General features: G+C 45.8%; 1 protein-coding gene across 6 annotated transcripts in view; it reads left to right on the top strand.

Moving 5' to 3' along the window:
* The window catches only part of thada (THADA armadillo repeat containing), a 181,835-nt gene that overhangs the window by 21,842 nt on the left and 143,316 nt on the right, over window positions 1-16,677 (top strand). For all 6 annotated transcript variants that reach the window (XM_062971406.1, XM_062971393.1, XM_062971397.1 and 3 more), the window contains exons 16-19: window positions 365-516; window positions 6,343-6,535; window positions 7,700-7,835; window positions 9,208-9,344. In XM_062971406.1, coding sequence (XP_062827476.1) covers window positions 365-516; window positions 6,343-6,535; window positions 7,700-7,835; window positions 9,208-9,344 — 618 coding nt within the window. The remainder of the gene's footprint in view (window positions 1-364; window positions 517-6,342; window positions 6,536-7,699; window positions 7,836-9,207; window positions 9,345-16,677) is intronic.

The following is a 16,677-nucleotide window of genomic DNA, read 5'->3' on the forward strand; positions in this document are numbered from 1 at the left end:
TTTATTCCTGTTGATAATTTGTTTCTGATTTAAATGGATAGAACTCTGTGTTTCTGAATAGTCCATTTCAGTATTTCCAGACAGGAAAACCAAAAGCTTATTACAGGCTAAGCCAATCATATAGCCCTTCACAATTTTAGGTATCTGTATTCTAACATACATATTGTTGGTTCGTGACATAAAAAATACATTCATCGGTCATCAAATATGAATTTATGCAAGTTGTTTTAAAATGAATGGTTTTAGGCCTAAATGTAGCCTGTTAAATTGGAATATAGCTAAAAGAATGTATATATGTGTTTTTCACAGTAAGTGTGGCATATCTGAGCAGTAGTGTTTGGGTGTTTTTGTCTTTAAAAAACAGGACAGAACCAGGAATTATTTCAGATTGCTCAAGAGGTTGATCCTGCTCGTATTCAAAGTCTACTCCATTGTTTTGCCAGCACTTTTGAGGAAGTAAAGGTTTTGGCATTTCATCTCCTGATGAAACTTCATCCTGCCTTGCCTTATTTTCAGGTATGGGTATTATTGGATCCTATACAAAGAGAAAAGTGGAATATGAATCAGACAGATAGGTAGATACTATATAGATGCCAGAGTATGGAGATGGCCAGTTGACATTTGTCTCAGAGATCCATTGGATAGAGAGCTGCACAACCACTATTTTCTGAAATAAGATTGCTATTCCTTCTATGTCATTCCTTCTTGTCTCTAGACCGAGGATAGTGATGACAACTGCCAGGGTGTGTCTGATTCCTTCATTATATCTTTGTAGCAACATATACCTAATATTTTGAATATTGTTCCAAACTAACAAATGCAAGATACTGTCACGACCCAGGCTACAGAGCACCAATAACCATACGTAGAGGCCAGATTCTATCTAATATCTTTATTAAGGAAATATATAAAGTTAATAAAAGCAAATGTAAAAGTTAGTCCAGAAGCAGACCTTTCAGGAAAGGTCAAAATTAGTCCAAAGAAACAATGTCCAATATGAAATATTAAGGTCCAAAGTTGTAATCCAATAACCGAAACACTCACTTTGCCAGGCAAAGTGAGGGGAGATGACAAGGTCCTTTAGTCCATGAACTTGAGCAAGGCTAGAAAATAACTTGATACTTGAAAACAAGGCTTGAATCGTGGAACAAGGTAACGAGGAACAAGAACAAGGTCCGTGGAATAACTTGGTAAAATCCGTGAAACAAGGCAAGGTTTAGTCCTGGGAAACAAGGCAAGGTCCGTAGGTAAACAAAGGCTGGGAAACAGGAGCGAAGGCTGGAAACAAGGACAAGGCTTGAGCAGGAACGAGGCTTGAAGCGGAGCGCGCTGTTCAGACACAACTCGCTCCGGAGGCTGACGAATTGACTCCGCAAAGTTACTCCGCGGGTAAAACACCTATATAGAGTCTAACTTTCCCGCCGAGAGCAGTTCTCTGGGAACCAGAAACGAAAGCTAATCTCTGAGACCAGATGTTTGACTCCTTAAAGATTCTCATGGAAAGCAGGCTTAATTGGCAAATTCTTAGCAATTATTCTAGCACTCCTGCGCGAGGCCGCTTCCAAACCTCTCTGTTGTTTACAAAACTCATGGCGAGAAAACACAGGAGAAGTAGCCTCAGTGTTTGTTTGACATACTTCTGGAACATAACCCTCTTGCAGGTGCAAGGTTCCCAGATCTGGCTGGGAAGAATCTGTCTGGGAAGAATCCAGTTCTGACTGGGAAGGTAAAAAACCCAAGTTTTCTTCTTCATCAGGCATCACAATGTCATGAGCAGGACTACAAGGCCCATGGGTCATCACACTATCCCCCTCCTCAAGCCCCCTCCCAAACTGGGACTCTCTCCCCGAGGCGCGAGGTCGTGGCTTGGCGGGATAGGTCTGATGGAAGCGGCGGGTTAAATCGGGAGCGTGAACTGTGGAGGCGTCTTCCCAAGAGCGTTCCTCAGGGCCAAAACCCACCCAGTCAATGAGATATTGCAGGCGGCGGCGGTGAAAGCGAGAATCCAAAATGTCCTGAACCTCGAACTCGTCCTCCCCATCCACCAAAACAGGGACGGGGGCCGGCCGGTTTACATCTGGCCGCACACCATCCGCCGGAAGGAGCAGGGAGCGGTGAAACACTGGGTGAATGCGCATTGAACGCGGAAGTTGGAGTTTGAAAGTCACGGGGTTTAATTGCGCCACCACTGGATAGGGGCCAATGAAACGGGCATCTAACTTCCGGCAAGGGCGATGAGAGGGCAAAAAGCGAGTGGACAGAAAAACCCAATCTCCTACCTTGATTTCGGGGCCCGGCTGGCGATGTTTGTCCGCGTGACGTTTATAGTCTTCCTTGGCTTGGTCCAGCTGCTGGAGCAAAAGTTGTTGCACCGCTGTGAGTTCCTGCAGCCAATCTTCTGCTGCGGGAACTTCCGAAGTTTCAATGACAGGGGGAAAGAAACGTGGATGGAAGCCGTAGTTTGCAAAGAACGGCGTTTCTTTTGTAGAAGCCTGGACTCCATTGTTGTAGGCAAACTCCGACAGTGGTAACAGAGAAGCCCAATTGTCCTGTTGGTAGTTTACATAACAGCGAAGGTACTGTTCCAAAGTGGCATTGGTGCGCTCCGTTTGCCCATCCGTTTGGGGATGGTGAGCTGAAGATAAACGAGAGTCTATGCCCAATAGTTTTTGTAGTGCCTTCCAGAACCGAGAGGTGAATTGGGATCCACGGTCTGTGACCAAACTCTTGGGTAATCCATGTAGTCTGAAAACATGTTGGAGGAATAAATCTGCAGTCTCTTGGGCCGTGGGAAGGCCTTCACAGGGAATGAAATGGGCTAATTTGGTGAAAAGGTCCACCACCACTAGAATCGTGGTGAATCCACAGGAAGGTGGCAAGTCAGTGATAAAATCCGCAGAAATTATTTCCCATGGGCGAGATGGGGTAGGAAGGGGGTGTAGAAGCCCTGAGGGCTTCTCCCTTCTTATCTTGGAGCGCTGGCATACTGGGCAGGTGTTGACATATTTTTCCACATCTTTGCGGATCTTGGGCCACCAGAAATCTCTTAGGATCAAATGCATGGTTTTAAATAGTCCGAAATGCCCTGCTGGTTTGCAGTCATGACACAGACGAAGTGCTTTTTCCCTGCCCGGTCCGGGTGGGATATAAACATGATTTCTATAGCAAAGCAGTCCATCTTTAAGCGAAAAGGGAAAATGTAGACCTTGACGAAGTTGGTCCTGCGCCCAGGCATCTGTTTGCTGACTAGCCCGGATTTCTTGAGCACAGATGGGGCCTGGAGTAGAGGGAGTTGAATCAATGGGAGTGGATTTGGTGTTCCCCACTGTGAGCGTGGCAAAGTTCTCGGGTTGTAGTAGTTGGGATTCAAAGGTCTCCTTGCGTCCTGCAGCGTATTCCGGTTTACGTGACAGGGCGTCTGCTTGCTTGGTTTGTGCTGGGGTCACATAATGAATCTGGAAATTGAAACGTTCAAAGAATAAAGCCCAACGCTGTTGCCTCTGATTTAGCTTGCGGGCAGTTCTTAGATGTTCTAGATTTCGATGATCAGTGTGGACTTCAATGGGAAATTTGGCTCCTTCTAGCCAATGTCTCCAAGTTTCAAAAGCTGCCTTTATGGCTAATAGTTCTTTTTCCCAAATGGTATAGTTCCTCTCTGGCGCGGTTAGTTGACGAGAATAATAGGCGCAAGGGTGAAGGCGATCTCCCACCGGTTGTAGGAGCACAGCCCCAATTGCCACATCAGAGGCGTCCGCTTGCACCACAAAAAGGGTTTCAGGATCTGGATGCTGAAGGATTGGCTGGGATGTGAATAATTTCTTTAGTTGCTGGAACCCTTTCTCTGCTTGATCAGTCCAGCGGAAGGGCTGTTTCCCACGGATGCAGCTGGTGATTGGGTCAGACCAGCGGGCAAAATCTGGAATGAACTTGCGGTAATAGTTCGCGAACCCCAAGAATCGCTGCACCTCTTTCTTGTTGGTTGGCGCCCGCCATTCCAATACAGCTGAAACTTTTGCCGGGTCCATGGAGAGCCCTAGAGGCGAGATGCGATACCCCAGGAAATCTACCTCTTGTAGATCAAAAGCGCATTTTTCCAGCTTGGCGTAAAGTCCATGATCCCGCAATCGTTGTAACACCATTTTGACGTGGTTCTCATGTTCTGATTGTGATCTAGAAAACACCAAAAAATCGTCCAAGTAGATGATCAAGAACCGATCTAGATAGTCCTGAAAAATGTCATTGACAAAATGCTGGAACGTTGCGGGAGCTCCGCATAATCCATAATTCATAACTCGGGATTCGAATAATCCGAATTTAGTCTGGAAGGCGGTCTTCCACTCGTCCCCTTCTCTGATGCGAACTAGATTATAAGCCCCCCGTAGGTCCAGCTTGGTGTAGACCTTGGCTCCTCGAAGTCGGTCTAATAGATCCGAGATTAAGGGCAGGGGATAGCTGTTCCGCTTAGTGATATTGTTCAATGCTCTGTAGTCCACCACCAAGCGTAATTCCCCTGACTTCTTCTTCACAAACATCACTGGGGAGGCGGCTGGGGATTGAGAGGGTCTGATGAATCCCTTGCGAAGGTTTGTCTCTATGAATTCCCTGAGAGCTTCTTGCTCTGGTTCAGTCAGGGAGTAGAGATGCCCTCGCGGGATCGGGGCCCCCTCCTTCCCAGATCTGGCTGGGAAGAATCTGTCTGGGAAGAATCCAGTTCTGACTGGGAAGGTAAAAAAACCCAAGTTTTCTTCTTCATCAGGCATCACAATGTCATGAGCAGGACTACAAGGCCCATGGGTCATCACAGATACTTCACTTCGACAGAAAAAATGGAATGCAAAGATACAGAATGGGGACGCCTGGCTCGACAGCAGTACGTGTGAAAAAGATCTTGGAGTCCTCGTGGACAACAAGTTAAACATGAGTCAACAATGTGATGCGGCTGCTTAAAAAGCCAATGGGATTTTGGCCTGCATCAATAGGAGTATAGTGTCTATTCTGCCTTGGTCAGACCACACCTGGAATACTGTGTCCAATTTTGGGCACCGCAATTGAAGGGAGATGTTGACAAGCTGGAAAGCGTCCAGAGGAGGGCGACTAAAATGATTAAGGGTCTGGAAAACAAGCCCTATGAGGAGCAGCTTAAAGAATTGGGCATGTTTAGCCTGCAGAAGAGAAGGCTGGGAGGGGACATGATAGCCATGTATAAATATGTGAGGGGAAGTCATAGGGAGGAGGGAGCAAGCTTGTTTTCTGCATCCCTGCAGACTAGGACACGGAACAATGGCTTCAAACTACAGGAAAGGAGATTCCACTTGAACATTAGGAAGAACTTCCTGACTGTGAGAGCTGTTCGGCAGTGGAACTCTCTACCCCGGACTGTGTTGGAGGCTTTTAAACACAGGCTTTTAAACAGAGGCTGGATGGCCATCTGTCGCGGGTGCTTTGAATGTGATTTCCTGCTTCTTGGCAGGGGGTTGGACTGAGGTCTCTTCCGACTCTACTATTCTATGAGTCTAATAGCAATGAAGTCTGCCCTCCATGTTCACTAGAGTTAGGGGTATAGGACTCCCATGCAAGTGGAAAAAAGTGGATTAAAATGTTTTTATATATTAAATAAAAACCTTTAGAATACCTGTCTAGGAAACTATATGTTCTCCTAGCATGACTCTGTAGTCAACTTCTGGTAGAAATTGAACATTGAAAATTGCACTGGAGGACCTAGAGATTTCTAGACAGATCATTTTAAACAAACCCACAAATAATCAAATACACAAGCCTACAAATGTTGTTTTCTGTTAGTTTTAAACAAAAAAAGTGATTATAACACCCATCAGTACTTTAGGCCAGGGGTTCTCAAACTTTCATCTGCGGAGCCTTTTTGAAGCAAAGGTTTCTTTTGATATATGTATATACATTCTAATATGATATTATATTATATTAAATGTATATATATCGGGCATGGGTCGGGCTAGTGGCAGATCGATGGAAAATGTTCGTGTGAACTAATTCACACAATGCAAAAAATAAAATAAAAAATACAATATTTAAAATGAAGAACAGTTTTAACCAACATAAATGTGACTGTATTTCAATGGAAGACCCCCAGTGCCATCCATTCTACCCCATTCTTCCATGCAGGCAAAACACAAAGCACTCCTAACAGATGGCCATCCAGCCTTTGTAGCAACAACAACAGAAACCCCAGAAAAAGTGGGGTGCTTGCAGAGCCCATGAGCACCTCTCGCGGAGCTCCAAGGGCTCCCCAGAACACAGTTTGAGAACCGTTGCTTTAGGCAATGAACTTGTAATTAAAACTGTTAAACTTTTTTCTTCATATTTTAGGATCCAGAAAAATTGCAGGCATTGTTTGAAGTAGCAATGCAACTCAGCAGAAGTACGAAACCCTATGACTGTGTGACTGCTTCTTATTTACTAAACTTCTTAATACAGCAGAAAAATCTGCCAAAGATTCTCAATGCATTTTATTCTGATGTGAATGTGTCTGATGACCCAGTGGAAGGAAACACTTTGGCTGGTCAGTATTAAGCAGTAGAAAAAGTGTTTGCTTTTCTTTTGTTTTAAATTTTTATTATAGTTTGATATCTAGCCTATCCTAGAAATGAATATGGCATGGTCAGCATGTAATATCTTGAAAAGCATGTTTATTTTCTTTCTAAAAAAAACATGTTAAGCTTTCAGTATATTTTGACCCTTTTTTCAAATGTCACGCTTTTCGTTATTTTCCTCTTGTCTTTTGTTTTTATTGCCCTGTCTTTTGTTTTAAAAAAATCAATGGTGGTATATTTATCCATAATTAATAAATCCATCTTTTATTTCTTATTCTTGGATTTGATTAATATGCCCCCTCAAGAAATTTCTAGGTCCTCCAGCACAATTCTATAGTTATTATCTGGTGAAAGTGGAACATAGAGCCATGTTAGAGGACTTAAGAGTCTTGGAGATGTGTTCTTTTTAATTTGTGGCTTTTTTTCTCAATTTCGCCCTTAAATCTGTAAAAGTGGAGGGGCTTACTGTACTACTTACTTCATATTTGAATTAATGTACTCAAAGCCAAATGCAATTTTTAATGTTTGATTATTTTTTAAAAAAATTGAATAATTATTTTATAGAAAGCTTCATGTATTATTATTATTATTATTATTATTATTATTATTATTATTATTATTATTATTATTATTATTATTATCCTTTTTTGTCCATAAGGAGACTCAAAGCAGTTACATTAAAAGCACTTCAATACAATTTAAAGTCGATTGGTGTAAATTGTAGGGATGATGCAGATATTTGATCTGGTTCAGGATCTTGACCCCTTGTTGATAACAGCGTCTTTATTTTAACTTTGGTTGTGATGTGGGTTGTATTTTATATGTGCTAAATGTGTTTGTCAAATGTTTTGATATGGCCAATATGCTAATCAATAAAACATATAAAAATTCACAGTTAAAATCCATAAAAACATATTCATAATGGTTGAAATGTGCCATTTTTTGCCCTGAAATATGTGGGTGTGGATTTTCAAAATCAACTTCTTCCTAAGTAACTCTTTTGAGTTTACCTGTATGTCTTTTCTCTGGGATATATATATATATATATATATATATATATATATATGGAATAGCTTTTTACTGAGACTTCAATAATTATTGCTGTTTTTTTCTGCATTTGCACTATTTTACAGTTATCAAGTACTTGTTGCAGAATCTTGAAAGAGAAATAATGCAAGCTGAAAAGTCTTTACTGCAGGCAGCTGCTTTATTTCCAATGTATGGTAGAGTACATTGTATAAAAGGAGCTTTACAGCAGTTGTCACCCAAGTGAGTATGTTTACCAAATACGTTTCTTGTTCTGTTGCTGTAGTTCTGCAAAGTTTTGATTATGACATCTGACATAAGCCTGGTTCCCCACCGCTTTCTCTTTCACTTGAAGGATTGAGGGTTTTTTTGTCATTTGTCAGGAAATGTGTATCTGTTTGGAGGCTTTCTCATCACCTTCTGGTTGCCTGAGGTCTGATCTTGTGAACAGTTAGATTTAGCTTCAACATTACACTTATAATATACATACTTTCAGTGTGTTTTAACAAGGAAGAATGAGCAGGCAGCTTAATAATATTTTAGGCTATTATTAAATTGGATACATACATAATTACACACTTTCCCCTTGGGAAGGAATAGAGACTTTCTTGGTCTGTCCATTTAGAGATTGATCTAATATGTCACTAGTAATGTCAACAATAATCTTACCTTCCAAAGGGAAGTGAGATTTATTTGAGATTGCTAAAGAGGCCAATCACCTGAGAGTATAAATAGCCACCATTTCTGCCTGTTGCAACAGAGTACTACAACAAATTGCATCTATGATGCTCGGAAGTAGTTGTATCAGCCAATTAACTATTATACTCACGCAGTATGCCTTTGATTCCTGTTGTAATCCTACCAATTGTTTAATATTTTCCTGTTGGACTATTTTATTCTTTGTTTTGGCTTACGTGGCTTCATGCCCAGAACTAGATAGTAACTTGCATGTCTTAATATGTTGCTGTCTAACACAATTTAAGCTGCAGGGCTTTAATTTAGCAAAGCATGTACCCAAATTAGCACTCATCCTGTAACACATCCAATAATGAAAAGTTTTTAGAAAACAGGTTTTATGTCCAGATGCCTCTGCATTATAATCCAGTAAGCTCTGTGCTGCCTGGCAAAGAACTCATTCATTAAAGATTAAATATATTGTACCGATGGTTTAGATTATTGTGAAGTGTCGTTTCTTGAACCATTTCTGTCATTCTGCACTTACAGTGCATAATAACAGAGTAAACTGCTACTATTTTCCATGTAAAAAGCTGCTACCCTTACTATGCATGAATATTAATCATTGTTACATGGGTTAGTATCCTATTTAATCATCATAAAACGACTTGACACAACAGAAGTAATGTACTTATGTAATCTCCCATCATTAATGAGAACAATGGCATGTTATTAATAAGAAATAAAGGAAAATAACATATGGCAATAAAATCAATCTCTTGTTTTGAACTGTGGTATGAATATATCTATAGGAAGAAACAAGTTTGGTTATAATCTCTTAATGTGTATGTTGTTTTTGTTGTTTTTCTTAACAGAAGTATTGTGCTTTTCTTTTGTGATGACCTTTTCACTGTGAATTCCTTGATTTGTCTTTTTACAGTAGAATGACAGTGATTTCTGAATGGAAAGAGCTGGTGGCAAAACTTATTAAAGTGTCCTATAAACTTTCTGCTGTCGTATCTCCAGTAGTTCAGAGTTCTTCACCAGAAGGCCTGATTCCAATGGATACTGACTTAGGTAAAATATGAACATTTCTAAAAAAAAATCCTGAATCTCTTACTGTTATAACTTAACCCCCCTTTATGGAATGTTTTGGTCTCTTATTACTGCTAAGTGTTGCATATACAGTAGTCACTTTTCCTTGGGTGTTTGTGTGCATTTGTGTGGTCCACCGGTAGCTCACCAATATTGTAGGAGGAGTACTATCTCTTTCAGGTATTCATACGCGGTTCATTTCTTTAAAAAAAATCCTGAATCTCTTGCTGTTATAACTTAACCCCTCTTTATGGATTTTTTTGGTCTCTTATTACTGCTAAGTGTTACATATAGTCACTGTTTCTTGGGTGTTTGTATGCATTTGTGTGCTCCACCGGTAGCTCACCAATATTGTAGGAGGAGTACTATATATGCGGTTTACCAGGGTTCAAGTGAACTTTCAGTTGTTTTGTTTTTCAAACAACTTGATTCTTCGTGCAATTGGTGAGTTCAGCTCTGCTTGATGGATCTCAAGCACTGGTTTAATCTCCCTGTCAATTTGGACAAAAATATGTTGATGTTAGATGTTGCTGACAACCCTTTCTTCATAAATGGGGTTATAATGTGTCTCCCTTCTTTTTTCTTCGTGTACTCTGTGAATTCACACTAATGGAGAAGCTGCGCCTGCGCAGGTTCCGACGGAAACTCTTCCAAGCTGAAGTTCAAATTTTGGCGGTAACCACGCCCCCCCTTCCCAAGGGGCATATAAGGCGGCCCCAGGCGCCCGCTCTCCAGTTCCTTTTTTTCTGCCGCAAGGTTCACTTCGGACTCTTCGCATGTCTACTACTCGTTTCAAGCGTTGCACGCAGTGTGCTGCTAAAATTCCTGACTCGGACGGCCACGCCAAGTGCCTCTTCTGTCTTGGCGAGGCTCATGTGGTCAGTACCTGCCGTTTCTGCCTAGCTCTCACAGCTCAGGCCAGAAAGAACAGAGCCGCTAGGCTTAGAGCGGCACTTTACGAAAAATCTCTCGCGCCAGAACCGACTCCGTCGACGTCGGGTACGTCGTCGTCTTCAGCCCTAAGAGCTATGTCGGCGCCACCAGCTAAGCCTCCGTCAGCTAAAGCCTCCTCGGTCTCGTCCAGGGCGTCCAGGACCTCCAGGGCCGCTAAGCTGGTCAAGCCACCGTGTACCGTGACGACGGCTACCGTATCGACCCGCTCCGGAAAGGTGGGGCCTTCCTCGACGTCGAGCTCTTTGGCTTCGGTGACCTCGATCCGCTCTCGTATCGGCTCCCCTCCGTCCTCCTCTGCTATCAAAATAGCCTTTAAAAGGGCTCACGAGGAGTCTCGTCGAGCGCAATCTGACTCAGCTGTGGTTCCTCCCACACCTGGCAAGTCCTTGAGGGTTGCATCCAAGCAACCGCCGACAAAGAAACGGCTGACTCAGCGCTCCTCTTCCTCGGCCTCCTCAAGGAGAGACCAGCCATCTTCCTCGGCAACCTCCTCGAGAAGATCCTCTCCAATTGTGCCAGCACAGAGGCCTAGAGATGTTTCTCAATCTCCATTGCACCCCCTGTCTGACGGGGAGCTGCAGGACTCACCCCACCACTCTACCCAAACGGTGGTCAGGGTGCCGGTGCCGGAGCCCCTTGCGCCGCCTCACTCGTCGCGCCAACAGCTCTTCCCTCCCACCTCGACACCGGAGCGTGGCAGACAAACGGCTCGCCTGGCTCGAGCAGCTCAGGCCTCAGCCTCTAAGGATCCTCGGCTCCCGACCCTCTCTTCCCGCGAGGCCATGCCTCCTCCCGAGACTGTGCTTTCTTCTCCCCCTCAGTCCCCCCAAGGGGCTGAGGAGGAAGATGTTGATGTTGACCGCCCAGACTCTGTCCTCTCGGCCTCGGTGGTCTCTCTCGGTCTCGACCTCTCTCCTCCCCACGATGCGTATGAGGCGGACCCGCCTTCTCCTACTGACAATATTCGTGCTTTCTCTGATCAAATGGTCAGAATGGCCGACGCCCTGGGTTTGGAGATCAAGCAGACTTCCAAAGCAGTGTCTGATCCAGTTTTCAAAAGGGTGCAGGCCCAAGCTCCGCCGGCCACGCTACTCCCTTTCCTGCCTTATCTGTTGGACGTTATCCAGGCCTCCTGGAAAACCCCTTCCTCCATTCCTCCGACCTCGAAGAGGATCGAGACTTGGTACCGTACCGACGATGATACCTTGGAATGGCTCAAACACCACCCCGACCCCAACTCCCTGGTCGTTAAGGCCTCTCAATCCTCAGGTCGTCAGTCGAACACTCCGGCCGACAGAGAAGGGAAGCGCTTCGACGCCGTGGGTCGAAAACTTTACTCCGGAGCCCTTTTGCTTTGCCGCATGGCGAACTATGGAGCCGGCATGGGTGCCTACCAGCAGATTATCTGGGAGAAGGCACAGCCCTTCTTCGCTAAGATGTCGGACGAAGACCGCTCCGTCCTCACTACCCTCCAACAGGAAGCAGACTCGCTTGCTCACCACCAAATACAAATGGCGAAACATACAGGTGATACTGCGGGCAAGATGATTGCCCACGCGATATCCATCCGCCGCCACGCCTGGCTGAGGTCTTCGGGTCTTTCCTCATCTTCCAGACAGGTCATTGAGGACCTTCCCTTTGACGCGCTCGGACTATTTAACTCCGGTACCGATGACAAACTCAAGTCTAATCATGACTTTAAAATTCTTGCGTCTAAATGTGGCGACCAACCGCAACCTCAGCGCACCCGCTGGTTCCCGCACCGCTCCCGCCGCTTCCCGCCGCAATCTTTCAGACACCACTCTTTCAGGCGGCCTTCGGGCTCGAATAATCAAACCCATCACCAACCTCGTCGGGGACCTCATCCGCAAAAGCAACGCGGTCGAACCACCCCCGCTCCTCCGCAGGCTAACCGGCGTACCTGACGCCAACCCCTGCCAAAGCTCCTCGCCCGCTACCGATGCAGAGCCCACGCTGCCTCGACCCTCCGGCGCCTTTGCAGACCGCCTAGCCCCCTTCTACAATCAATGGGAGTCTATTACTTCAGATGCATGGGTTCTTCGCATTGTCCAAGACGGCTACGCCTTAGAGTTCACGGACCTCCCACCTACAGGTCGCATTCTCCACTCAACTCCTTCCCCAGAGATACTGGCCGAAGTCGAGGCATTACTGGCCAAAGGCGCCATCCGTCCCTCCCCTCCCGAACTGGACCCGTTAAGTTTCTTCTCCAGATACTTTACAGTCCCGAAGAGAGGAGGCGGGCTACGCCCCATTCTAGACCTAAGGGCCCTCAATATATTCATTCGCCCTTCCAAATTCAGGATGGTCTCTATTGCCTCTATCCTCCCGATGCTGCAGCGGGGAGACTACTTTGCCTCCATAGACTTACGAGACGCCTACTTCCACGTGGCGATACGGGAGGCGCACAGACGGTTCCTCTGTTTCAAAGTTCTCGACCAAACCTACCAATTTACCGTTTTACCCTTCGGTCTCGTTACGGCCCCGAGGGTCTTTACCAAGGTCGTCGCCGCCGTAGCGGCCCACCTCAGGCTACATGGCATCACGGTCTTTCCTTATCTGGACGACTGGCTTCTCGTCGGGCCCGATCCGGTTCTTCTCGAAAACCACGTTTCCTTCACGCTGCGTCTTCTAAAATCTCTCGGCCTCCAACTCAACTCCGAGAAGTCAAATCTCTCCCCGTCAACCCGAATCCGGTTCATCGGGGCCCTCTTCGACTCCGTCACAGAGACTGTTTCACTTCCGTTTGACAGATTCCTAGCTCTCCGCCACCACATCGCCCTTTGTCGATCTGCCCGGAGGGTCAGAGCCCGTGCCATCCAAGTCCTTCTGGGCCACATGGCCTCCACGGTTCTCACGACCCCGTTTGCCAGGCTGCGCCTTCGGGTCCTGCAAAGGTGGTTTATAGACACTTTCAAGCCGTTCTACCACCACAACTCCAGATACCTGTCGGTACCGTCGTTCGTCCGCCAGTCCCTCTCATGGTGGACGTCTCACCAAAACGTGTGCAGGGGCCTCCCATTTCATCCAGCCCCGCCGTCGCTAACCATAACCACAGACTCCTCCACCTACGCTTGGGGAGCCCACATGAGCGGTCTAACGGTTCAAGATCTTTGGTCCCCATCCGAGAGGGCCAACCACATAAACTTTCTCGAGCTTCTCGCCATTCTCAAAGCCCTGAAAGCATTCTCCCGCCTCATCCGTCACAAGTCCATCCTCATTCAATCGGACAACCTCGTAGCAGTATTCTACATCAACAAACAGGGCGGTACGGGTTCGAGGAAATTGATGCTCCTCTCCTCCCGTCTCTGGGTTTGGTGCATAGCCCACGACGTACAGGTCTCTGCAATCCACCTGCCGGGCGCCCAAAACGACCTAGCAGATGCCCTCAGCAGGATGACATCTTCCTCTCACGAGTGGAAGCTCGATCCCGAGATCCTCGACGGTCTGTTCCTCCACTGGGGACGCCCTACTCTGGATCTCTTCGCGTCTCCCCACAACGCTCAGCTACCCCGCTACGGGGCGAGACTTCCCCCGAACTCCTTCCCCGGCTGTCTAGGGGATGCCTTTCTACTGGACTGGTCGGCGGAGATGCTTTATCTTTTTCCACCGATTCCTCTCATACCGAAAGTTCTCGAAAGACTTCTCTCGATCTCGGTCACAGCGATTCTCATAGCTCCGGCCTGGCCCCGCCAACCGTGGTATCCGGCCCTTCTTCGTCTCTCCAGAGGAACGTTTCGCCCTCTGCCTCCCTCGCCGCACCTTCTCTCAAGGGAGGACGGCAAAATTCTTCACCCGGACCTCCCTTCCCTTCATCTCACTGCATGGAGGATTCTTACCTAGCCTCCCTTCCGCAGAACCTGCAAGACGTCCTTCGGGCAGCCCATAAGCCGTCTACTACCAAGGCTTATTCCTATAAACTCTCTCGCTTTCACGCCTTCCTTCGATCCCGTAACGTCGACACCTTTCCGACCTCGGTATCGGTGGTCCTCGACTTCCTCATGACCTTCGTCGAGAAGAAACTCTCTCTCGCTTCTATTAAAGCTTATCTCGCAGCTCTTTCCTGGTCTTTTCAACGCCACGGTCAGCCATCTCTCTTTTCTCACCACTTGATCAAAACCTTTCTCCGAGGCTACAATAACATCTGCCCGCCGTCGCTACCACCTACGCCGGGCTGGAATCTCGAACTTGTACTTTCTCAACTCACTTCTGCTCTCTTCGAACCGCTTGCCTCGACCGATCTCCGTCTGCTTTCCTGGAAGTTGGCCTTTCTAGTGGCGATCACGTCGGCACGACGGCCATCCGAGCTTGCCGCTCTCAGGGTCGACGAGCCTTATCTACGTTTTCACCATGACCGCGCTGTTCTTCGCCCGGACATTACCTTTCTCCCTAAGGTGGTGTCAGCTTTCCACCTCAATCAAGACATTGTCCTACCAGCTTTCTTCTCTAACCCCTCCTCTCCTCTAGAGCAAAAACTGCACCTTCTCGACATTCGAAGGGCACTTCTCTTCTACAAGGACCGTACCAAGGACATCCGTAAGACACAAAGACTCTTTGTCGCCTATGCCCAGGACAAGTTGGGTAATCCCATCTCTTCCCAAAGACTGTCCCACTGGATCGCTCAGGCCATTGAGTTGGCCTACGAACTAGCCAAGCGACCTCCTCCTCCATCCATCCGCCCGAGGTCGACTAGGGGCCTCTCGGCTTCAACCGCCTTCCTTAGGGGTATTCCGCTTGACTCCATATGCAAAGCGGCTATCTGGTCAAACCCTCTTACGTTTGTCTCTCACTACAGGCTGGACAATAAAGCCTTAAAGGACTCGGCCTTTGCAAGATCAGTACTCTCATCTTGCCTCTCCTGACTCTCAAACGTCTTTCTCCTTATATTCACCCGCAGGTGACTCTCTATACCTCTCCTTCAAGTTTCGGCCGGTCGTTTTCCCCATACCTACCTCTAGGGATGTGTTTTTCCCTGATTGTGTTGAGCAGTTGCTCTGTTACTTGGTACCGCCTTATTGATCCTGGCGGATATGTCAAAGACCATGATGTGTTTGTCCCTCTCCCCCCTGGGAGAGCGTTTATATGCACTATACGCAATTGAGTGTTTTTTTCTATCATGTTTATTGAAAAATTTCTATGTTATGTTTCCTCTTCTACTATGCTCATGTTTGCATTGCACTGGTCCTTTCGGACAATTGATTGCACTGGTCCCTTGGGACTGTTATCTCATTATGTCCTAATAAATATGTGTTTGGACATTCACTAAATTGTCGAGTTTGCCTTGTCCCACCATCCGGGACCTTAGCGTGTCAGTCTCCATTAGTGTGCATTCACAGAGTACACGAAGAAAAAGGACAGGTTGCTCACCTGTAACCATGTTTCTTCGAGTGTACTCTGTGAATTCACACAAACCCGCCCTTCCTTCCCCTCTGGCAAACCTCTTCCTTTCTCGTTGCCTTGGCGGCGTAGGAACTGGAGAGCGGGCGCCTGGGGCCGCCTTATATGCCCCTTGGGAAGGGGGGGCGTGGTTACCGCCAAAATTTGAACTTCAGCTTGGAAGAGTTTCCGTCGGAACCTGCGCAGGCGCAGCTTCTCCATTAGTGTGAATTCACAGAGTACACTCGAAGAAACATGGTTACAGGTGAGCAACCTGTCCTTCCTTCTTTCTTTCTTTCTTTCTTTCTTTCTTTCTTTCTTTCTTTCTTTCTTTTTGTAGTTATGGCAAAATGAAGCAGTTATAGTTTGCTCATCTCTGATGTGGCAGTGCAGATAAAACAGGATTAAAATAAATTTATTGTTAAAACTATTACGGGAGTAAACTATTACTGTTGGAAAACGCACCAAGAAATAGAAGTTAAGCCCCAAACAACTTATTTCCAAATGCATTTGCACATATTTATTAATCTTGCTTCCTTCCTTTTTCCTTTTCTGCAACCTTCCTTATTTTCTAAATGTGTATTGCGTATAAAAGTCATGACAGGGATGTTCCGTCCTTTTGACACTTTCTGTTTGCTTTTTAAAATACATTTCATATGAACACACTCATAAAAAATTAAATATATTGTACCTCTCATTTAGAATATTGTAAAGTGTGGCTTCTTGAACCATTTCTGTTCTATCACTTATATACGTAATCAATAGTTGTTGCTTTTGTTGTTGTGTATCACCATTATGAAGTGGTGTAGCTTTACAGGTTGTGTAGCTTTTATGCTGAAGTTTACTCCTGAATTAACTGCTTAAGCATCTTGTATTTGAAATGAAAAAACAAGGAAGGCAGTAAATAATAATAAAATAAATACTTTATTTATAGACTGCCCTCTCTCCTTGAGGGGACTCAGGGCAG

This window comes from Anolis carolinensis, chromosome 1, assembly GCF_035594765.1.
Source record: "Anolis carolinensis isolate JA03-04 chromosome 1, rAnoCar3.1.pri, whole genome shotgun sequence".
Lineage (NCBI taxonomy): Eukaryota > Metazoa > Chordata > Lepidosauria > Squamata > Dactyloidae > Anolis > Anolis carolinensis.